General features: G+C 44.4%; 1 protein-coding gene across 13 annotated transcripts in view; it reads left to right on the plus strand.

Annotated features, from left to right (window-relative positions):
* The window catches only part of KIZ (kizuna centrosomal protein), a 51,566-nt gene that overhangs the window by 22,103 nt on the left and 11,606 nt on the right, over positions 1 to 17,857 (plus strand). For 7 of the 13 annotated variants that reach the window (XR_008735045.1, XM_055726243.1, XM_055726241.1 and 4 more), the window contains 5 exons: positions 2,014 to 2,148; positions 3,309 to 3,473; positions 4,778 to 4,916; positions 8,416 to 8,575; positions 9,589 to 9,654. Coding sequence is in view for 9 of the 13 variants with exons in the window: in XM_055726243.1 (XP_055582218.1) it covers positions 2,014 to 2,148; positions 3,309 to 3,473; positions 4,778 to 4,916; positions 8,416 to 8,575; positions 9,589 to 9,654 (665 nt within the window). In the remaining 4 variants the exon portion in view is untranslated. Of the gene's footprint in view, positions 1 to 2,013; positions 2,149 to 3,308; positions 3,474 to 4,777; positions 4,917 to 8,415; positions 8,576 to 9,588; positions 9,655 to 10,354; positions 16,813 to 17,857 lie in introns of all 13 variants that reach the window. The other 6 variants (XR_008735048.1, XM_055726242.1, XR_008735046.1 and 3 more) reach the window with 3 other exon arrangements.

Genomic DNA, 17,857 nt, shown 5'->3' on the forward strand with positions numbered 1-17,857 from the left:
TTGATGCATTACTTGAAGTGAGTACAGGTGATGGAGCTGAACTCTCGTGTGCAGAGACCACAGCTCACTTGAGAGGCAAAACATAATCGTTGTTGCATGTCAGGAAGTCACAAGTTTACATATTGGAGAAAATGCCTTTCCTACCTTACTGCAGAGATACCATTCTCTTTTTTTTTAAAAAAAGTTTTGGGTTTTTTTCTCCGCAGTGTTTGCAGGTCATGTTTTACTGCTGGGTGAGTTCAGCCTAGTTTCAGACTGCCTTCTCCAGCTAGAAGAATGGTTATCGTGACAACATCATTGAGTTCTTAACCAAGTAAAGGTGATGTTGCTGTGAAAAGTTATTTAGTGTAAGGTTTGTGCCTTGGCTGCAGTCCACAGTAGGGTGCTGCAATTTTGCTATCTTAGTTATTAAAAATTACGATTTTTGGCAAATAACTTCTGTTTCTGAGCGCTGCTGGGTGGGCTTGTTGATCAGAGGCTGTACACATGCTTTCAGACTCATCCTGCCAGCTCAGACCCACATGAGAGCCTGGGCTGTGTATTTTCCATTCGGGTCTTGCATCCCTGGAGCTTGCCTGGCTTGTTTGAGCGGCACCATAAAGGTGCCCGAGCCCCCCTCCCGCCAGGTGAAGCCATCCGATAGCTCTGGTCCTCGGTGGTTTGTTGCCGGTCTGAGCTGCTGAACCGGAGGTGAAAGGCTCCGTATCCTCTTACCATTCCTTAGAGCACCCGGCCGTTTCTTTAAGGGCTTAAACCCGGGTTGCGGGAGGTGGTGGGGGGAGAGGGTCTCTGAGAATTAGTGCAGAAAAAGATGATGACTATTTTAAGGCCTGCGCTGAAGGGGTGGAAAAAGGCAGAGCTTATGCCTGTGCTGCTTCAGCTGCATTGAAGAGGACTTAGCACAGATGGATTGTGCATTACAAAATGTAACACATAATTCAAGCTGTCAGCTTAATCAGACTGTTTCCAGGAAGCAACCTGTAAAAGAGAAGGACCTCTTGTTTGCTGACCTCTGATCCGTAGCCTGCTGCAGATTGTCATACATTTTGTTTTTCTTTATGTTGGTGTCCCTTCCTTCCCCTTCCCTTTTTATTATTGTATCCCTCTCGAGTGGCACCCTGGAAGGACCACCCAGCGGGAGGAAAACAATGGGAAACGAGCTGGCAGCTAAAATACAGGGTTTGTAAGACTAGGGGAAAAGAAAAAGCACTGTTTAACTGCATATGTGATCTCCCTGGTATTGTTTTGCTTATTAAATGTCTAGGAAACTCAACTAAATGCACGGCAGCTCCCACTTAATTGTTCACTGTTGCCCAACAGTCCAATGAAAAACACAATTTTTAGTACAGCTTAACATGATGGCAAAAGCAACGCAAGCTTTCGTGCGTAGAGCTTTTCACTTGAGGGAGCATAAACCAAGGTTAACTGTATAAATATGTCGGCTTCTACATGCTGCAGAAACAAAAATAAATCTTTATTTTGCCTGTGGGGCTCTGCGGGCGCCGGCCCAGCTGGGGCGTTGCTGGTGGAGACCTGGCCTGGAAAGTCCCCAACAAAGCAGGCAGCCGGCCTGGACCTGAATAGCCACTGACACCTCTGTTCAAGGATTAGCCTGCTGTATTGTTTCAATGTTTAAGTCCTAATTTGCATCATTATAGAGGTGCAGCTTCATCAAACCCCCTCTGAGGTCCCAGTTATGTGCCCATACCTGTAGGTGGTCACCAGATTTGTTTCAATTGTGGAGGTGAAGGAATTAAAACTACCCAGCACAGGGGTAATTTCAATGCAGCATCTCAAGCCCTGGCTGATTCTTGGATAGTTTGTTTGCTCATGTGCTTTTTTATTTCTTTTCCTTCCTACAGAGCTCAAGCGCCAGGGGGTTCTGCTGTTGTTGGCTTTGAAAAGCTAAAATGAGGGTGTGTGTTTTTCCAACGGGTGTGACGGCAAGGCAATGCATTTAAAATACCTGTCGCAACTCTGGTCACCTCAAGCCCTGTTTGCGGTCATCCACAGGCACCACAGGATGCTGGTGGGACTCTCTTGTGCGCTGCAGTTGATAGAAGATGTGGTGGTGAGGATGAGCCCCCAGCGCCAGGCTCTGTACCAGGGCAAGCACGTGGGGACGATGGGGACGGCGGAGCTGCTCAGGTTAATGCCATTTCCTTGCAAGCTGCCTCCCCTCTTTGCTGCCCTCATAGAGCGGCAAGAACCGGGGAGGCAGGCTGTGCTGCCTGCGCCTTAACCCCGTCACCCGTATTCTTGTCTGCTTGCTGCCATACATGCAACCTATTGCTTGTAATAGTTTTGCTGTTGATTGCTTACATGCTTCTATTTGAATTTGGGTGAGCAGTGGGGAGAGGATGTTACCGAGCAGCTTTGCAGGAGCCTGTTGAGATTTGAGCCAGAGTCCTCGCTCTTGTGGTGACAAATGGCTGGTGCAAAAAGCAGGCGGGCTCCTGCAAACAAATATTGCTAGTTGCTAAGAGGCCTCCCTCCTCTTCCACCGTTTTAATGTCATCAGAGAGCTGAAATAGGGCACATAGAAGCACATGCGCAAATTACTCCAACAAATACTCTTTCCTAAATGTAGCATGTCTTGCAGCCTTGCTCCATAGATCCCTTAGGTGAAGTAAATACTTATTTCCAAGAATGAGAGCGTCCCCTTAGCTAGTAGTGCTGCTACCTGATTTATTCAGGTAGACAACAATAACCAGAAAAATAATTTCTTCTTCAAGGTAAAAGAGTAAAGAGAATCACCAAAACCCACGTGTTAACAAAACGAGGGCCAGAGAGTCCTTGCTGCCCCTCTGCAGCACAGGCTCTTAATTACAAGAACTGGGAACGGCTTTGTAATTTTATTTAAAGTTGTATGTCAGCTTCCCTAAACTAGGATTCTTGTAAGCACTTGATGGGTAGAGGATTTCTAGGGAATTAGGAGGAAGGGTTGCGTAACTGACCTGGCCCTCCAGCCTGCTGTTGGAGGCAGGTTCCTGTAACATCACCACTTTGGTGGCAGCATGGCCAGAGCTGCCTGGCCAAGAAGCGGTTTCACCAAGTGGATGTGTGCTAGTTCCTCTCCCTGTCAAAAAGCAAAGGTGTGAGATTAAACCTGGCATTTTTCAAGTGCTGGGTTGGATCTCCTGATCCTCTGCATCTTTCGCGGAGAGCATCACAGGTGTTTGTCCCTCTGGGATGTCTCACCAGTTATTCCATTAGCCAGGAGAAGTGTTACAGATTCTGCCTTCGACAGATGCTGACTGTCTGGGCTTTAAATAAACGTCGCATGTAATACCTGCTTTATTTTGTAGCTTTTGTAATCGGGCTGGCAATCTGAAAGAAGAAGACCTTGAAGCATGTGAAGCAGTTGTCCTTCATCAGCTTCAGGCTTTATTACAGAGCGCTCTGAATGGATGTCTTCTACCTGAGAAAACACTTGATGCTAAAGGTGCAGCGGTAGATGAAAAGCAAACCAGGTACGCAGACACAAAACTTGTGTGTGGGTGTGATTAACATTCTTTTCTTTCCTCCCCAAGCCTGCTCTGCCTCTCTGAAAGCAGACCTGAGGCCAGACCTCCGATCATACCAGGAAATAAAGACATCTGAGTGCTGATCTTTACGCATCTTGGCAGCAGCTGTGTGACTTGAAATGAGAACGTTAAGCAAATCCATTTATTTTCCTTTTCATTCACTGATGGTGAATCTTACAATGCTGGACAGCACTTGGGCCAGGTCTCCCTGTCTCACCCAGTCCACGGCATCACCTCCCCCAGGCTGCTCCAGCAGGGAGGAAAACATATTAACTTCAGAGACCTCTTAGCCAGTAATTTCTGTGATCTTCAACATGAGTCTCAGGCACGTAAACATGGGGAATGTAATTTTGAGAAGCAAATTATTTTTCTGTGAAGCAGAAGATGCATATAGCCTTTAAAAACAATAAACCGCAGTTATTCAAAATGGTTTTTTGCTTTCCTGTGCGTATGCCACAAGGACAAGTGAGAATTGATTTTTTTTAAATATTTTTTTTTTAGGTCTCCAATACAGTAATGAAAACAATTTCCATTCTTTCTTACTTAGCTTCTGTCTAGACCTTCCTCCCTGTTACAGGCTTAGCAGTGCTCAAGTGTTAGCAGGATCGGGGCACTTGTGAGCGCTGAAGAATGGTCTATTTAACTATACCTGGTTCTCCTTTTGAGGCCGATATGCCTGCGAGCACTAATATGTTGTTGTATTTCCTGAATGGTTTCTTAGGGAAAAACACTTGTGGAGTTAATTGGAATTCGCTCCTCTGTTTGTGAAACTTCATTGGAGCAACTGGAAAAACAAACATCTTTGGTGAACAAGATTGCAGTATTTATATTTTCTGTGTTAAAAGAAAAAGCACTTTTGCTCAAAAATAATAAAAAGATTTCTGGAAAAAAAAAAAAAAAGGATAAGCCTGGGGAAGCGCCTGAACGGAGTAAGCCAGGTCTGCCCATGGCTGAGACAAGGGGATGCAGGAAAGGTTTAATGTCTCCTGATCCTGCATCTCAGGATGTACCCAGGGGACAGACATGATGACAGTCACCCCTGTCCATCCTCCCCACATTTGCAGAAGTCATGAGTAACTTATCACATTTTCCACTTTGAACATTTTTAAAAGAAAAAGTGGGGGACAATGCATGATGGCTTTTCCCACTGCATGTTGATCGGCTTGTCCAGATAAATGAGTAGTGTGGCACCTGTGTGAGCCTGGTGTGCGTGGGGTGTCCCACTAACGGTGCTTCGGTTTGTTCCTCAGGCCAGACCAGCAGTGGGATGTGGACGTGCTGAGCAGCCATGCCTTGTTCTTGAAAAAGCACCAGGTTCAGCTCACAGAAGAAGTGGCAGATATGTTTGGAAGACTGCTGGTTTCCAGCAAGGAGGCACAGGATGGCCAGGTTGGCACTTGCACCTAGTAATATTTAAATAGATGACACCTAGAGACTGATTTGCGCTGTTAAGGTCAGATGAGCCCTGTGTGCTGCTCATACAGTCCAGTGTGTGGGCTTTTAAGGGGAATGACAAGCAGTCTGCGTTCGTTAATCAGCCTCGGAGACTGTTAGGAGGTGGGTAAGGAGAGAATACAGGTTCTTTGCTTGTCTTGGGGCAAATACATACAGCACTTCATCCCATGAAGAAAACAGTCTCTTTAAGGTCTCCAGGGGGGCATCTTGTTTTCCACCCTTCAAACCAGTTATTTATTTAAACAAGGTCACGCATTTCCTGTGGTGCAAATTTATCACAAGGTTTCTATCATCTGTCTTTCTCTGTGGCTTGGTAGCTTTTTATCATGGTGTATTTTGATCTTTTTTTTTTCTTTTAAAACAGTTATGTTTGGTACACTGAATGCACAAAGCATTTCACAAATAGTAGCATGCTCGTATTTTTAAATGTTAATACAAAAGGTTATAAACTGACTCTTAAAAAAAATTATAAAATTGGCATTTGATAGACCCGTAAGTGCCCCACCCTCCTTTGCTGCACACCCAGAGCAGCCAGCCGCGGGGGGAGGGCAGGGCTCCGATCCCCGCTGCCTCCAGCGCCCGGGCTGCAGCCATGCCAGGAGAGCTGGGACGCTGGCACCGGGGTGAAGTCCCAGCTGCTGCTGCACTGGGAACGGGAGATCTGCCAGGCAGCCTGCTGGTAACAAATTGGCCCCATGCTCTGCTCCAAAAAAACGTGTAAAAAATATTTTTTGCTCTAATTGTAAACAAGAAATTAAAAAGCAGTTTGAGCTGCTTTACTGTATTCTAGTTTTAATAGCATTTGAAACAAATAATGAAGATGTAATATTTTTGTTTGTTGTAGACTTTCAGTTATAGCCAGGGTAGCTGCTGCTTCTGTATCTGGCCAAGTAATTTGTATTCTGTCCTTTGTACAGTCAGTCAAGTAGAAGAGATGAGCAAGGAATGTATCATTGCACTGGTGACAGATAAACAAATACCATACATAAATTTATAATTGCATGTAAAAAAACTTCTACAAAGTCAAAGCTCAATAACACAAGCTTTATGGGTGAATATACGCAGCAGTAATCTGTTTATTGCTGTGTGTTACTGTGGCCCACACGTATTCATTTAACATTTCTACTACCTATTCAGTGGATCCAGTCAATTAAACGTAAAGCCAGGAGGCATCCTCTACTTTGAAACACCGTATTTCCAAGCAGGTTGCACAGAACAGGATCAATATAAATTATGCAATGTGCGTGTACTGGAGCATTTGCTTTACCATAAAGATGTGTATAATGCAGTAGTGAACTCATAAGTGATCTGCACCTATATATTTATGACTCCAAAGTTTGAATTTTTGGCCCATGTTGATGGCTTCTTTCTCCTAGAGCTTAAGGATCTGCCAAGAACCCCACTGGATGATGGTACTGTACAGCCAGGCAGCAGGATGAAGGTGCAGGTGGGGGGCCTTTTTGCTCCCTGGCAAGTCTGTCACCTCCATCCCCATCAGCACTTGTGGTCTGCAGGGGTTTGGTGATGACCAGCAGCAGGTCCACCTTCTTCTCCAGTGCCTTCAGCATCTTTCCCATTGCAGCAGTCCACAGAGTCTGTCCACCTGCCTGTCTTCTCCTTGTCTCTTATCGCTAAACTATGTCTCTCTTCTGTTCTCTACATCTTACTATCAGTTTTTCTCTTCTCTCACGGATCTGTCCCATTATCCCTGTTAAGAAAATTGGGTATTGTTCCAGTGGAACATAGGACAGCCTTGGGGAGCTGACGTGGTAGTGACACCTCTTCTGGGCAGTGGGATAGTCCCTTGGCTGCGACAGCTGGAGACTTGAGTGCCTTCATCAGTCAAGTTACACTCCTGTCAGAATAAGACCGGTGTGGCTCATGCAGCATGTTGGTTGTCTTCATGCCCTGATGGAGGTGTCAGCCACGCCAGAATTGCCATGGTCCCTGTGATGCTGAGCTTTGGTTCTCCTGTCCTTCTGCCTGGACTAATTGTGGTGTTAGAGTTTACACTGAGTGCTTGTATTTGTTGTTGGTGGTTTGTACCTATTTGGATGTTAAATGATACTGCAGATAGGTAAACAAAGTACTTCTGGTGTGAGAAATCCACACTGAGATAAACTGCTAGATGGGAATTAATTTACTTCAATAGTAAAGATTTCCCAGTCCTGCCTGTAATTTAAGGCATTCTTTACATTAAGAAAGTGATACCTAAAGTCCGTCCCCATTTTTGGATAAAGTAGCAGCTTGCTCACGTTGTTTTTACAGGGAGACTTCCCCTATGTAAGTTTAACAAAGAAAAAAACTCAGCAAGCTGTTTTTAAGACTGAAAAGTTGCCATTCTGGGCTCCTAAATAAATATAGATTAATGAGGAGGGGCAGATGCGGGGAACAAAAGATCCTCACGAGTCCAGAGTGTTTTGGCTTGGAGTTGTCCCATACTCTCAGGTCGGTATAGCAAAATAAGTTAAAAAGCCTGGAGTTCTCTCTAAGATGTTGTTTTTCATCGCTGAAGGCTTACTGTTTTATTAAACAATTAGATAATTAGGGCAGAAAATCTAGTTGATTTTAAAGACTCCAGACCATATTTTGGGTTACAAGATAAAACCAAGAGGAACACCCTATAAGTAAAGAAGAGATAGGAGGCCCAAAAAGCCCTTGCTGCTCTTTGTGAAATAATAAACACCAGGAAGGATGATTTCTCCTGCTCTCAGGGCTTTATAAAGCCACACACAGTACTTCTAATACAGGCGGATGGTAGCTGAAAAAGTGATTGCTTTATTTTAAGCCTGTTTTTAACTCAGACATTTACATAGGTTCGTTCAGCTCCCTATAAAGGTGCTGGCTTCCAACTTAATTTTTTGCATTAAAAATACGTTTAACTGTGGACGTCTGAATATGCTGCCGCGGAGGGCTTGCAGGCACAGGCAGGATGGACCAAACTTTATGAATGTGCAGGAATACCGTGGATTAGAATCGCAGCCGTGCCCGGCAGAGGCTGGCTTGGTCAAGCTGTGACCAAGGTCTATCAGTCTTAGTGTTGTTTTAAGCTGCAGCTGTTGCTAACACTGTGGCTTCCCTGGCCTTATCGCTGCGTGCCTGAAACGGAGAGATTTCTTCTCAGTCTGTTGCTGTTGCAGTGTATTTGATACACCCTTCTGTTCTGCTTACCCTGAACGCGTGAGGCAGGGAATGCTGAGCATTTCCAGAAAACCTAGTGATTAAAAGAATAATTCAAAGTTTGCGTTACTTCAAGGCAGAATGCAATTTCTGAACTAGCGCTGATATAACGCAGAGGTAATTTAACATCTAAAAAAACCACCCTGGAAACAGACTACACCGTGAATTATAGATTAGCCTAAATGTATGTTGGAAAACGCTTGAGATGAAGGATAATAGGGCTGTGGCTATTTTTATTTTTTTAATGCTGCAGGCTCTACCAGTGTTGAGAGAGGTCCTTCCAGAAGAGTGTGGGGATAGGCCATCTATTCAGAGTAATGAGTCATCTTACAGCTTGCCATCGATCCCAAACGACGGTGAGGAAATAAAGCCGGCAAAACACGCTCCCTGGCTCGCCGGCGCGGGAGAACAAGGTAACAAGTGGTAAACGGTCTGGCTGTGCGCTCAAAGTTACTGTCCTTCTCTGTATATATGTATTTTCTATCCAAACCCGCAGGGGACTGTATTATAGTGACTGGCAAATTAATGTGTATTTGTAATGAACTTGGAGGGATTTTCCTAAATATATCAGTACCGTTCGTCATACTTGTTACCTCTTAAAATGAGCGATGCCTATTGTGACTGCTTTTTTTCTGCAGGAGCAGAAAAGCAAGCCTTGTGGTAGTTAATAAAAACAGATCTATAGGTGTGCATGTATTTAAAAAAATGCCTACTGTATAGAAATTGTGGGATATATTTGTTGCCTTTTATTATAAAGCCAGACCGCAAACAAATTTTCAAACGTAAAAGGGCTCATGCTGAGCAAGGTGTGCGGTGCCATTTCAGAGCTTAGAAGGTGGACGCATTTGTGAAAACACAGTTAATTTTTTTAGATAAGGAAGTAATATATTAGTCCGGCGTAACAACCGGCGACGGCAACTTGCTCAGTCTGCTCTCAGAGCATCCCTTACATCAAAGTCCGGAAGAGACAGGCAATTAGGTTGCAGTGCTCTTTACACAGCAAATGTAAACAAACTGCTTTAGGCCTCCTAAATTCACACGACTTTTATCCGCGGAGGAGACAGAGACTTTGATTTAAACTAATTTTCCTCAGTCGGTATGATAGATGCTGCTGCTGTCGGGCTGCTGGATGAGATCGCAGAGTTACCGTCGGTTGTTTGTTTCCTAAATCCCATTGGGTCTTAAATTATTTAAGACATTTGGTTAGCTTGTCCTTTGCTCTGGAAGCTACAGAGAGGCAGGGTAGCCTCGCATACGAGGAAAGTTCACAGTAGGCGCCTCTTTTAAGAACGGTAATGGATAGTTTAGATCAATAAACAAGAGATAACAAAAGTGAGAATTAAAGGGAGTAGGGCTTAAAAGCAAACAAACCAGTCTGATCACTGCGACTTTGAAATGTGTTTCATTATGGTGTGTTCACATCCAGAAGTCACAAGCTGGTGTGAAGATGAGAGCAAGGAAGAAAGCACAGTCGAAAAGATTCCTATTACAGGTAAAAGTAATGGCTGCATATTAACCTTGAATCCAGTATTCAACTTTATTACATAATCAAAACGCAGCATTTTAGTGGTTTGGGTCCACTAATAGTGAGTAAATTCAGCTACTACATACTGAGCGCAAAGATTAAACATAAGATCATAAAGTCCATGCTTATGTTAACATAAACCAAGATGGAAAATAACAGTGCCTATTTAATTCCTTGTAATCGTGTTATACATTTAAACCATGTGAATATCCTGTCATTTAGCCTTTCAGGTCCCAGTATCAGTGTTACAAAGGTCAGTCTCCATGGGGAAGATCCAGTAATTATGTGGCAAACTACAGATGTTTCTGATTTGATTCTTTTCTTGTCTCGAGTAATTGAATGTGTATCATTAGAATAAGTGCAGGGAAAAGCCTGGCTAGCTGGGAAGCCGTGCCTTTGCCTCTGTTACAAAAGCTGTCTGATAACACAAAATTTTTAGCAATAAGGTTTTATCAAGACGTGTTCAGATCCTCCCAACAGCAGATGTATAAGGCTCGCCTAGGGTCCCGAGATGTCGCTGCTTTTCGGTCCGGGGGTATCAATAATGCATTAGTATTCAGGGCAGGGCTCTTTGCAATGAGTCTCAATTTTCTTTTGCCTGGTTTTGTAAAGTGGTGGGCTGCTTCCTTATAAATTTTGATGTTTGGCTAAATATTTATTTATGCAGGTGTGTACTCCGATGGAAAGGTGCGAGGGCATCTGCTTATGCAATGCTCACTGTTGCTTTTCTGCTCTTTTACGGCTTCAAAATAGCCTGTCTTTCAGAGAGCAATTCATTTCTCTACAGAGGTTTTCTTCTGCTGCTTTTTGAGCCTCATTTGCAGCTGAAATATAAAAATGTGCTTCTTGTATTCGTGAATTATACTGCAGCAGTAATATTCCTATGTTAGCCCAATAAAACTTAGATATTTCTAGAGTAGAATGCTTTCCATTTTCCTGCTTCTTAAAATGTCCTTCAGTCACAGATGGTAACATATTTTAAAACATGAATTGCATTGATTTTTAGAAGAATTAAAAGCCACTTAAATCTTTTTCATGAAACAAAACACAATTCTCGTTTGAAAATTGATCTAAAATTTTACAAATCCTGGGATTGATTCAATTTTTGTTTGTAATTTAAGAGGATTCAAATTTGAGGATGGAGGTTGAAGTTCCCTAAACTGCAGAGAGTGCCAGCAAGACCAGTGTCAGGAGTGGTGGCTCACTCCAACTAATGCCATCACTGATAGTATTTTGGGGTTGTTTTTTTTTAAGAATACCGGCTCTGGAGTTGAGACTCCTGTCACTGCCAATGCTTTTGGTTTGCTTCTGCCCACCCTGAATTTTGTGACTGGCCAGTAGTGGTTTTAGCTGTGGTTTTGCACATGAATTTGTTGGGGAATTCTCTGCTGCAGTTTTTCATGCTGGAGACCCCGGCGGTCTGTGCGGCTGGCTGCTGTGTCAGGTGTCAGCCGTAAGCCAAGCCACGATGGACATCCCCCTTCCCTCCTTCTCCCATAGCTCTCTTTTTGAATGGGCATGTGAATACGCATGCTTCCTATTTGTAAAAATGCTGAGAAACTCTCCCTAACCTAAACACTGAAACCAGTGACTTCAGTTTAAACTCCGTTCTTTCTGAGTCTGCTGTATTTACTGTTTTGTTGCTGCATGTTTCCAGTAGCCAGCGGTCACATTGTCTCTAGGAGTGAGGCTTTTCATATCTCAATTGAAAGCAAAGTTGCTCCTTTCAGATGTGATTCATCTTCAGCCCGTGATCTTCTCTGGGCTCCTTGTTCTCTTCTGGCTCCTCACCCTTCCAGCCTGTCACTTTTTTCCTTTTTGCTTGTCATTATTTGCTGTAGATTGTGGCTCTGGAGCTCTGGAATTGTTCTGTGCCTAAAATAAAGGCAGCACCTCTGCGTGTTGTCTTTTGGGCTCAAATGACTTGTCTGGGCGTTTGGCATTGTGTTTTTAGATGAACTGATATTTGATGTCCGTTCTATATGCAATCGTTTTGCTGCACAACTTTTTCTAAGCTTAAGCGATACAAATTTTGTGGGGTTTTTCAGTATTTGCTGCATTGTTTAAGGGCTTTAAGTTGTCTTGCAACATGGGAAGCCTTGGGGCTTCTGGTTCTGATGGGCTTCATTGTGAGAGCCGGGTGGATGTGCTTCCAAGCAGTCTTCTGTAACAGCACTTTACGAATGCTTCTGCAGTTTTGGTTTATTTTTCCTTTATTTCTGTTACAGAAGAAAAAAAACCCAACCAAAAATTTATTTAAATATTCTGTAAATATTCCAGAGAGATTTGTATTTTTTCTTTAATGCCTGTAGGGGAGGGAAGAGAGAGCTTTATGGCTTTGGGGAAAGGGCTTCAGAGTGGTGGCTGGCTTAGTGTTGTATGTCCCTTAGAGGCAGCCTGTGGTGGTACCTGAAACTGCTTGTGCGAGGACTGACTTCACCCGGAGCTCTTATAAACAGAGGCTGGGACTGAAACATCTGTGGAGCTGTCCCCTCCGTAGCAGGACACGTGAGCTTTCCAAACATGTAGTCAGCTCGGGGCGCAGGGGCAGTGTAGCTCATAGCATGATGATGGTTTCTTTCCTAAGCTTGTGGAAGGCCATGTTGTGATAATTGACTTTAAAAGGATTATATTTTGTGTATGGTCTCACCCAGAGAGGAGTTAGCTATTAATAACAATCTCATTTTGTACCAGGTTGTATGAGGATAGAGGAAGATAGGTGAACTCATTCTCATTTTCTTCATGGATGCTTTGTTTTTTATCGTGGGAAGACATGTAAAAGGAATTGTTCAGCTTTTTGCTGTTCCTGAGTTCCTGAGGCGAATAATGTGAGATGAAAAAGAAAGGATAAAATCCATTATTTCTTATTTTGCTGGATGACTGTTTAGGAGTCTCATTTATGGGTAGGAAACTGATGATTTTATTGAACGGGCAGTTTTGTTAAATCTCTTAACAAAACCAGATTTTCTCTCTCTCCCCCCCCCCCCCCCCTTCATGTATGTCTTTGATTTAAACAGACTTTAAAGCTATAAAGCATTTGAATAAAAATGCCGTTACCTCTCCACTCATCAGGCTTCACTTTCACAACGTCTTGAATGTCACCTTCCAGCTACTCTCCAGATATAAAATCTCTAATATAGAAATAAGGAGGAAAAACCCTCTTAAGAAGAAAAAGAAAATTAGCCCTTCTTTATATATCATAAGGGAACATAAAAGAGCACAAATCCAATTCTGCTTTCCTTTTTAGGTCACCTTTAATGAGCCAATAATCCTGCCAACACTTTTCCCACGCCCACATGTCCTTCCAGTGAGGTCCTCCTTTGAGCTTGAAGTTAAAAGGTTCCCAAGGTTTCACTTGGAGTGCACTAATAAAGGCATTAATAAGTCTACCCAACTTTTCGCTTCACTTGGTATCAACCCATTCACAACTGCTGTTATGGAAAAAGTTCATCTGTATGTGAGTAATTCCTGCTGCTGTTGTGATCCAACAGAACTACCTTGGGACAGCCTAAGATTGTACTTTTTGCTTAAATTATTTTGGATTGCGTACTCCAGTAGGCGATATTTTATGCTGCTCAACAGTTCCTGAAAGACCTCAGAATCTTTTTTAGTTATGAATTCTGGGTGATAATTCTTCTTTGACCTTTAAACAGAGGCAGCAGCTTCTAGAAATATTCCCAGTGGATGGCTTGCTCCACTGGGATTTCCTAAGTCTTCTGGTCATCCAAGAGTCTGCTTTTGAGAGGATAGCCTCGTATGTTGGTATATTATTGTGATAAGAGTATTTATCTTTTTTTTTTTCATTTAAAGAAAGATGGGAAATATTTGTTGATATTTGACCTACTTTACTGCAGTGTTAGGTTTTAATTTGGAGATTTTTTTTCCATCTCTTTGCTCTCCAAAGAGCACATCCTTCTATCAGATTTGCAGGTAGCTTTTACCTTCTCTCTGTATGCAAGTGTTTTTGCCTTATCTCAAGGGAAATCAGTGTGTCTCAGAGCCCGTATGCAGCTGGCACTCCCACCTCCTGTCCCAGCGCGGCTGTGTGTGCGCTGGCAGTGGTACGGCAGCTGAAGCCCACCTTTAATCCCACAAGACTCTTTGCAGTTTATCAGCCTGCACAGTAATTAGCGTTAACGGTGGTAGAGGAGCTTGTTCAGATTTAAAGTTGCTCTGGGCAGGAACTATTGCTGGTCTGTTTTGGTACAGGACCTGGCACTATGGCAGCCCAGAGCTACCAGGACTTCTGAATGCAGATGCAATAACTATTGCAGAGGTAACTTAAAGCTACACATCTTGCAGGCTCAGCTGATCCGGATAATATTCCTTTCAAGGCATTGTTGACTTTGAAGTCTAGTGACAGCTGAAATACCCAAGCTGCTAACTATTTTATTGGTGATAAAAAGCACATAGAAAAGCAATGTTCCTCCTGGCATAGACTCTCACTTGCGTACACGAGGAAGATGCAAACATGTGTTTGGGTTGGGTCTGCAAAAGCACTGGGGTCTTTTGCCCTCCAACTACCTCCATTTGCATATGAGATTTATTTTTATTGGAAATAATGGATGATAGCTCTTTATAGCTTTTGCATGGCATACAAAGTGCTTTTGTTCCTCTCCCGGTAGAGCAATACCTACTATACTGCTTCTACAACTTGGTTACACACTTTGTCACTTAGGTCAAAGACTCCAGTTTTGCTCACACTGTATGGGCTACACACGAACACAGTGGTATTTCTCTTTTCCCAGTCTGCATTTTAAAAACCAGCAGCCTTGTGAATTACCTTTCCCATTTCCAGAGTCAAGCACTTGGAAGCTGTTGTAGAAAGACAGTTTGATGTCTGCAATGACTGTGCTGGGACTCCAGCTGTAGTGAAGGGCTTCAGTGCTGGTTTTGATGTTTAAAATGTGGGCTGCTTCCTCTGTGAAGAGAGGTGATACAATTAGCAAGATACAAATGTTGCAAGTACAAGGCCAAGAGCTTGCTTGTCTTTTTATATGCAGGAAATTACATCATATCACTTTTTTAGCTGCTGAGATGTTTGGCTGTAAATTGATAGATGCTGCAACCTAGGCCATAGCGGGAACACATGGAGAAAATGACTTCTTTTCAGTTCTGTGCTGGTGCAGTATCTTTTGGGTTAAAGATTACTTTAACTCTTTGGCAGAACAAAATAATACTGGTTCATTATGCAACAACAGTGTATTTTCCTGGAATTGTTGGCTAATGAAAAAAAATACACCCATTTTATTCAGAACAAAACTGTAAAAGCTGACATGAAAGCTGCTTTGACCCATGCCGGCTGCACAATTAATTAAAAGTTGAAGTGTGGAGTGTTTTTAATTAATAGTGGTATTTCAGATCTTTTGCTAGTTCCGAGTAGAAAGAAGCAGTGCATAGGGGAAAAAGCTGCAAGGAGAGCTTTGTCATCTGGGATGCCCTAGCTCCTGTTCTGCTGCAGTATTGCTCAAATGACTGGATTGAGAACTTCCCATTGCTAAAATCCCAGTTTGAGTTTAAAGACTTGAGTTTTATCAGGCTTGTTCAGTTGTGCCTGTGCAGCGCGGGCTGGCCGTTCAGACTGAGGAGATGCTCCAGGTACCCCGTCTGGACAGCTGCACGCCTGCATGCCCGTGTTGCTTCTGGGGTGTCTCCAGAGCACGAGAGCTGGTGATGTGGCGAGGCCAATGCTTCCAAAACCTGTTTAGGAAGAGAACATCAAGCAAATGGCATCTGTCTTTGTCCTGGTTTCGGCTGGGATTTAACCCCGTGGTTCAGTCATGGTTTAACCCCGGCCGGCAACCCAGCACCACACAGCCGCTTGCTCACTGCCCCCCACCCAGAGGGATGGGAAGGAGGATCGGAAAGGAATGTAAAACTCAAGGGTTGAGATAAGAACAATTTAATAGGTGAAGCAAAAGCTGCGCACGCAAGCAAAGCAAAGCAAGGGATTCATTCCCCACTCCCCATGGGCAGGCAGGTGTTGGGCCATCCCCAGGAAAGCAGGGCTCCAGCACGCATAATGGTAACTTGGGAAGACTAACGCCAAATGTCCCCCCTTTCCTCCTTCTTCCCCCAGTTTATATCCTCAGCATGATGTCATATGGTATGAAATGTCCCTTTGGCTAGCTTGGGTCACTTGTCCTGGCTGTGTCCCCTCCCAGCGTCCTGTGCCCCTCCAGCCCTCTGGCTGGCAGGGCCCAAGGAACTGAAAAGTCCTTGATTTAGTATAAACATCACCCAGCAACAACTAGAAACATCCGTGTCCTATCGACTTTGTTCTCACATCAGAGCCAAAACACAGCACTGTACCAGCTACTAGGAAGAAAATTAACTCTATCCCAGCTGAAACCAGGACACTCTTTTACCCAGCGTAGCAAGAATTTACCAAGGGAGAGGTGCTTTTTAGGAAGCCCTTTTTAGACAGCCGTTGCCAGCAGCACTGCCGCAGCCCGTGGCCTTCCTCGCTTCCACTTCTGGTTCTCAGTGCTACTGCTCCCCACTGAACGATTTCTATAGTGCTTGCAATTCTTTTATCCAAGGGTTTCAGCCTGCGCACTGCTGATGTGCTCTAAACCCATCTTTTCTTCTTTTATTTTTTTTTTTCAGTGCATCTTTTCTGGCCAGGGCTATTGTGTTCTGCTGCACGCTCAGGAAAAAATATGTATTTGTGTTCCAGCACAGCAGGCCTCTCACTGTCCCCAGCCTGCGACAGGGAGGGTGCACTTGGCTGTCATAGCACAGCAGGTGAGATGCTTCTTGCAAAACAACAGAAACACATGCACCCCCCAGAATAAAAGTGTCTTTTTGAACTAAGTTGCATTTAACCTTGGACACAACAATCAGTTTTTATGAAGGAAATACACTGATCTGCATAAGGGTTGTATGGCATGATGCCGTTCTCTTGGGAGCAAAGTGCTTAAGCATTTTCTCTCCTGGCAGCATATTTTTTGCTTCTCTGCCTTGCATGTTGCACCAGTCACTTGTGCTGTCTCACAGCGGTGAAGCATTGCCATGCACCTACATTGGGCTGGTTTTGTTGTCAGCACTGCACATCTGTAACTGAGACTCTTCCTTTCCGCCAGCGTACAATGCAGACATGTTGAAGGCGCAGGGATTAAGCAGGTGAGTGGGGTAAGAGGAGGTAAGAGCCAGGTGGGTGCTCAGCACGCAAAGCAGCAGTCGCTGCATGCTGACTGCTTACATGTTGTCTGACGCTTGGTGGGTGCCACAGCCCAGGTGAATCCCCATGGCAGGGAGGTGAGCTGGTGGGCTTGGGAGTTCCTAGAAGGATCTCCCATTTCTGTAGGGTGCGTGGGATGTAAGTCAGCACAAAGATGCTCAAGGGGAATGACTGAACTAATTGGCAAGGCAGTCTGGTGTAACTAAGGCAGAAGTGGGGACTGATAGCCCAGCATTGTATTATAATTGTACATAAGGCAAAGCTGGGCTCTGTAGGGTCTTAAAGGGTGAAGAACAAGTACTTTGAGTTACTGCTTGATGTTGCGAAGGAAGGGGAGCCAGTGCAGGCACGGAAGGCTTGAGGGAACGGTCTTTTGAGGCTGGTGTGCATGCAAAAGCCGTAAGGAGAGCTGCACAACAATGGTGGCCCAGCTCAAGTTTTGGTAGAGCTGGCAAAGACCTGGAGTTTGAAGTGCCAGCTGGAGAGGTGCAGCGAGTATGCCAGGATCAAAGACAGGCTCCATGTCACTGCCCTGAGGGACAAGGAGAGCTTTCAACAGCAGCACAGCTACTCGTGCACAGGTAGCAGCACTTCCCTGCAATTCCAGATGTGTTCCTGCTGCAGGGGACCCTGCTGGCAGCCAGCTAGGTGTGGGGTCCCTGCCCAGGGTTGGGGTGCCAGGCTTAGCCTGAAGCACAGGGAAGGCTTTGAGAGGCACACTTCGGATGCAGCCGCTTAACTGATGTGGTGCCACCCGCTCTGGGAGCGCTGCCTGTTGAGGCTGGGAAGGAGGAGAAGCGTTCACTCCATTGACAGGCTGTAACTGGTGGATGTGGCCCTCTGCACACACAGGGCTGGGACGGGAAGCGTGGTTACAGCTGGTGATTTGGGCAGAGACAGCTTGTTCCACGTTCTCCTTCACACGAGGAGCAAGCCCTGGACACACCAGAGCCACCTCAGAGGGCACACGTAACTGGATTTAAATGT

This window comes from Falco cherrug, chromosome 13 (assembly GCF_023634085.1).
Source record: "Falco cherrug isolate bFalChe1 chromosome 13, bFalChe1.pri, whole genome shotgun sequence".
In the NCBI taxonomy this organism is placed as follows: Eukaryota; Metazoa; Chordata; class Aves; order Falconiformes; family Falconidae; genus Falco; species Falco cherrug.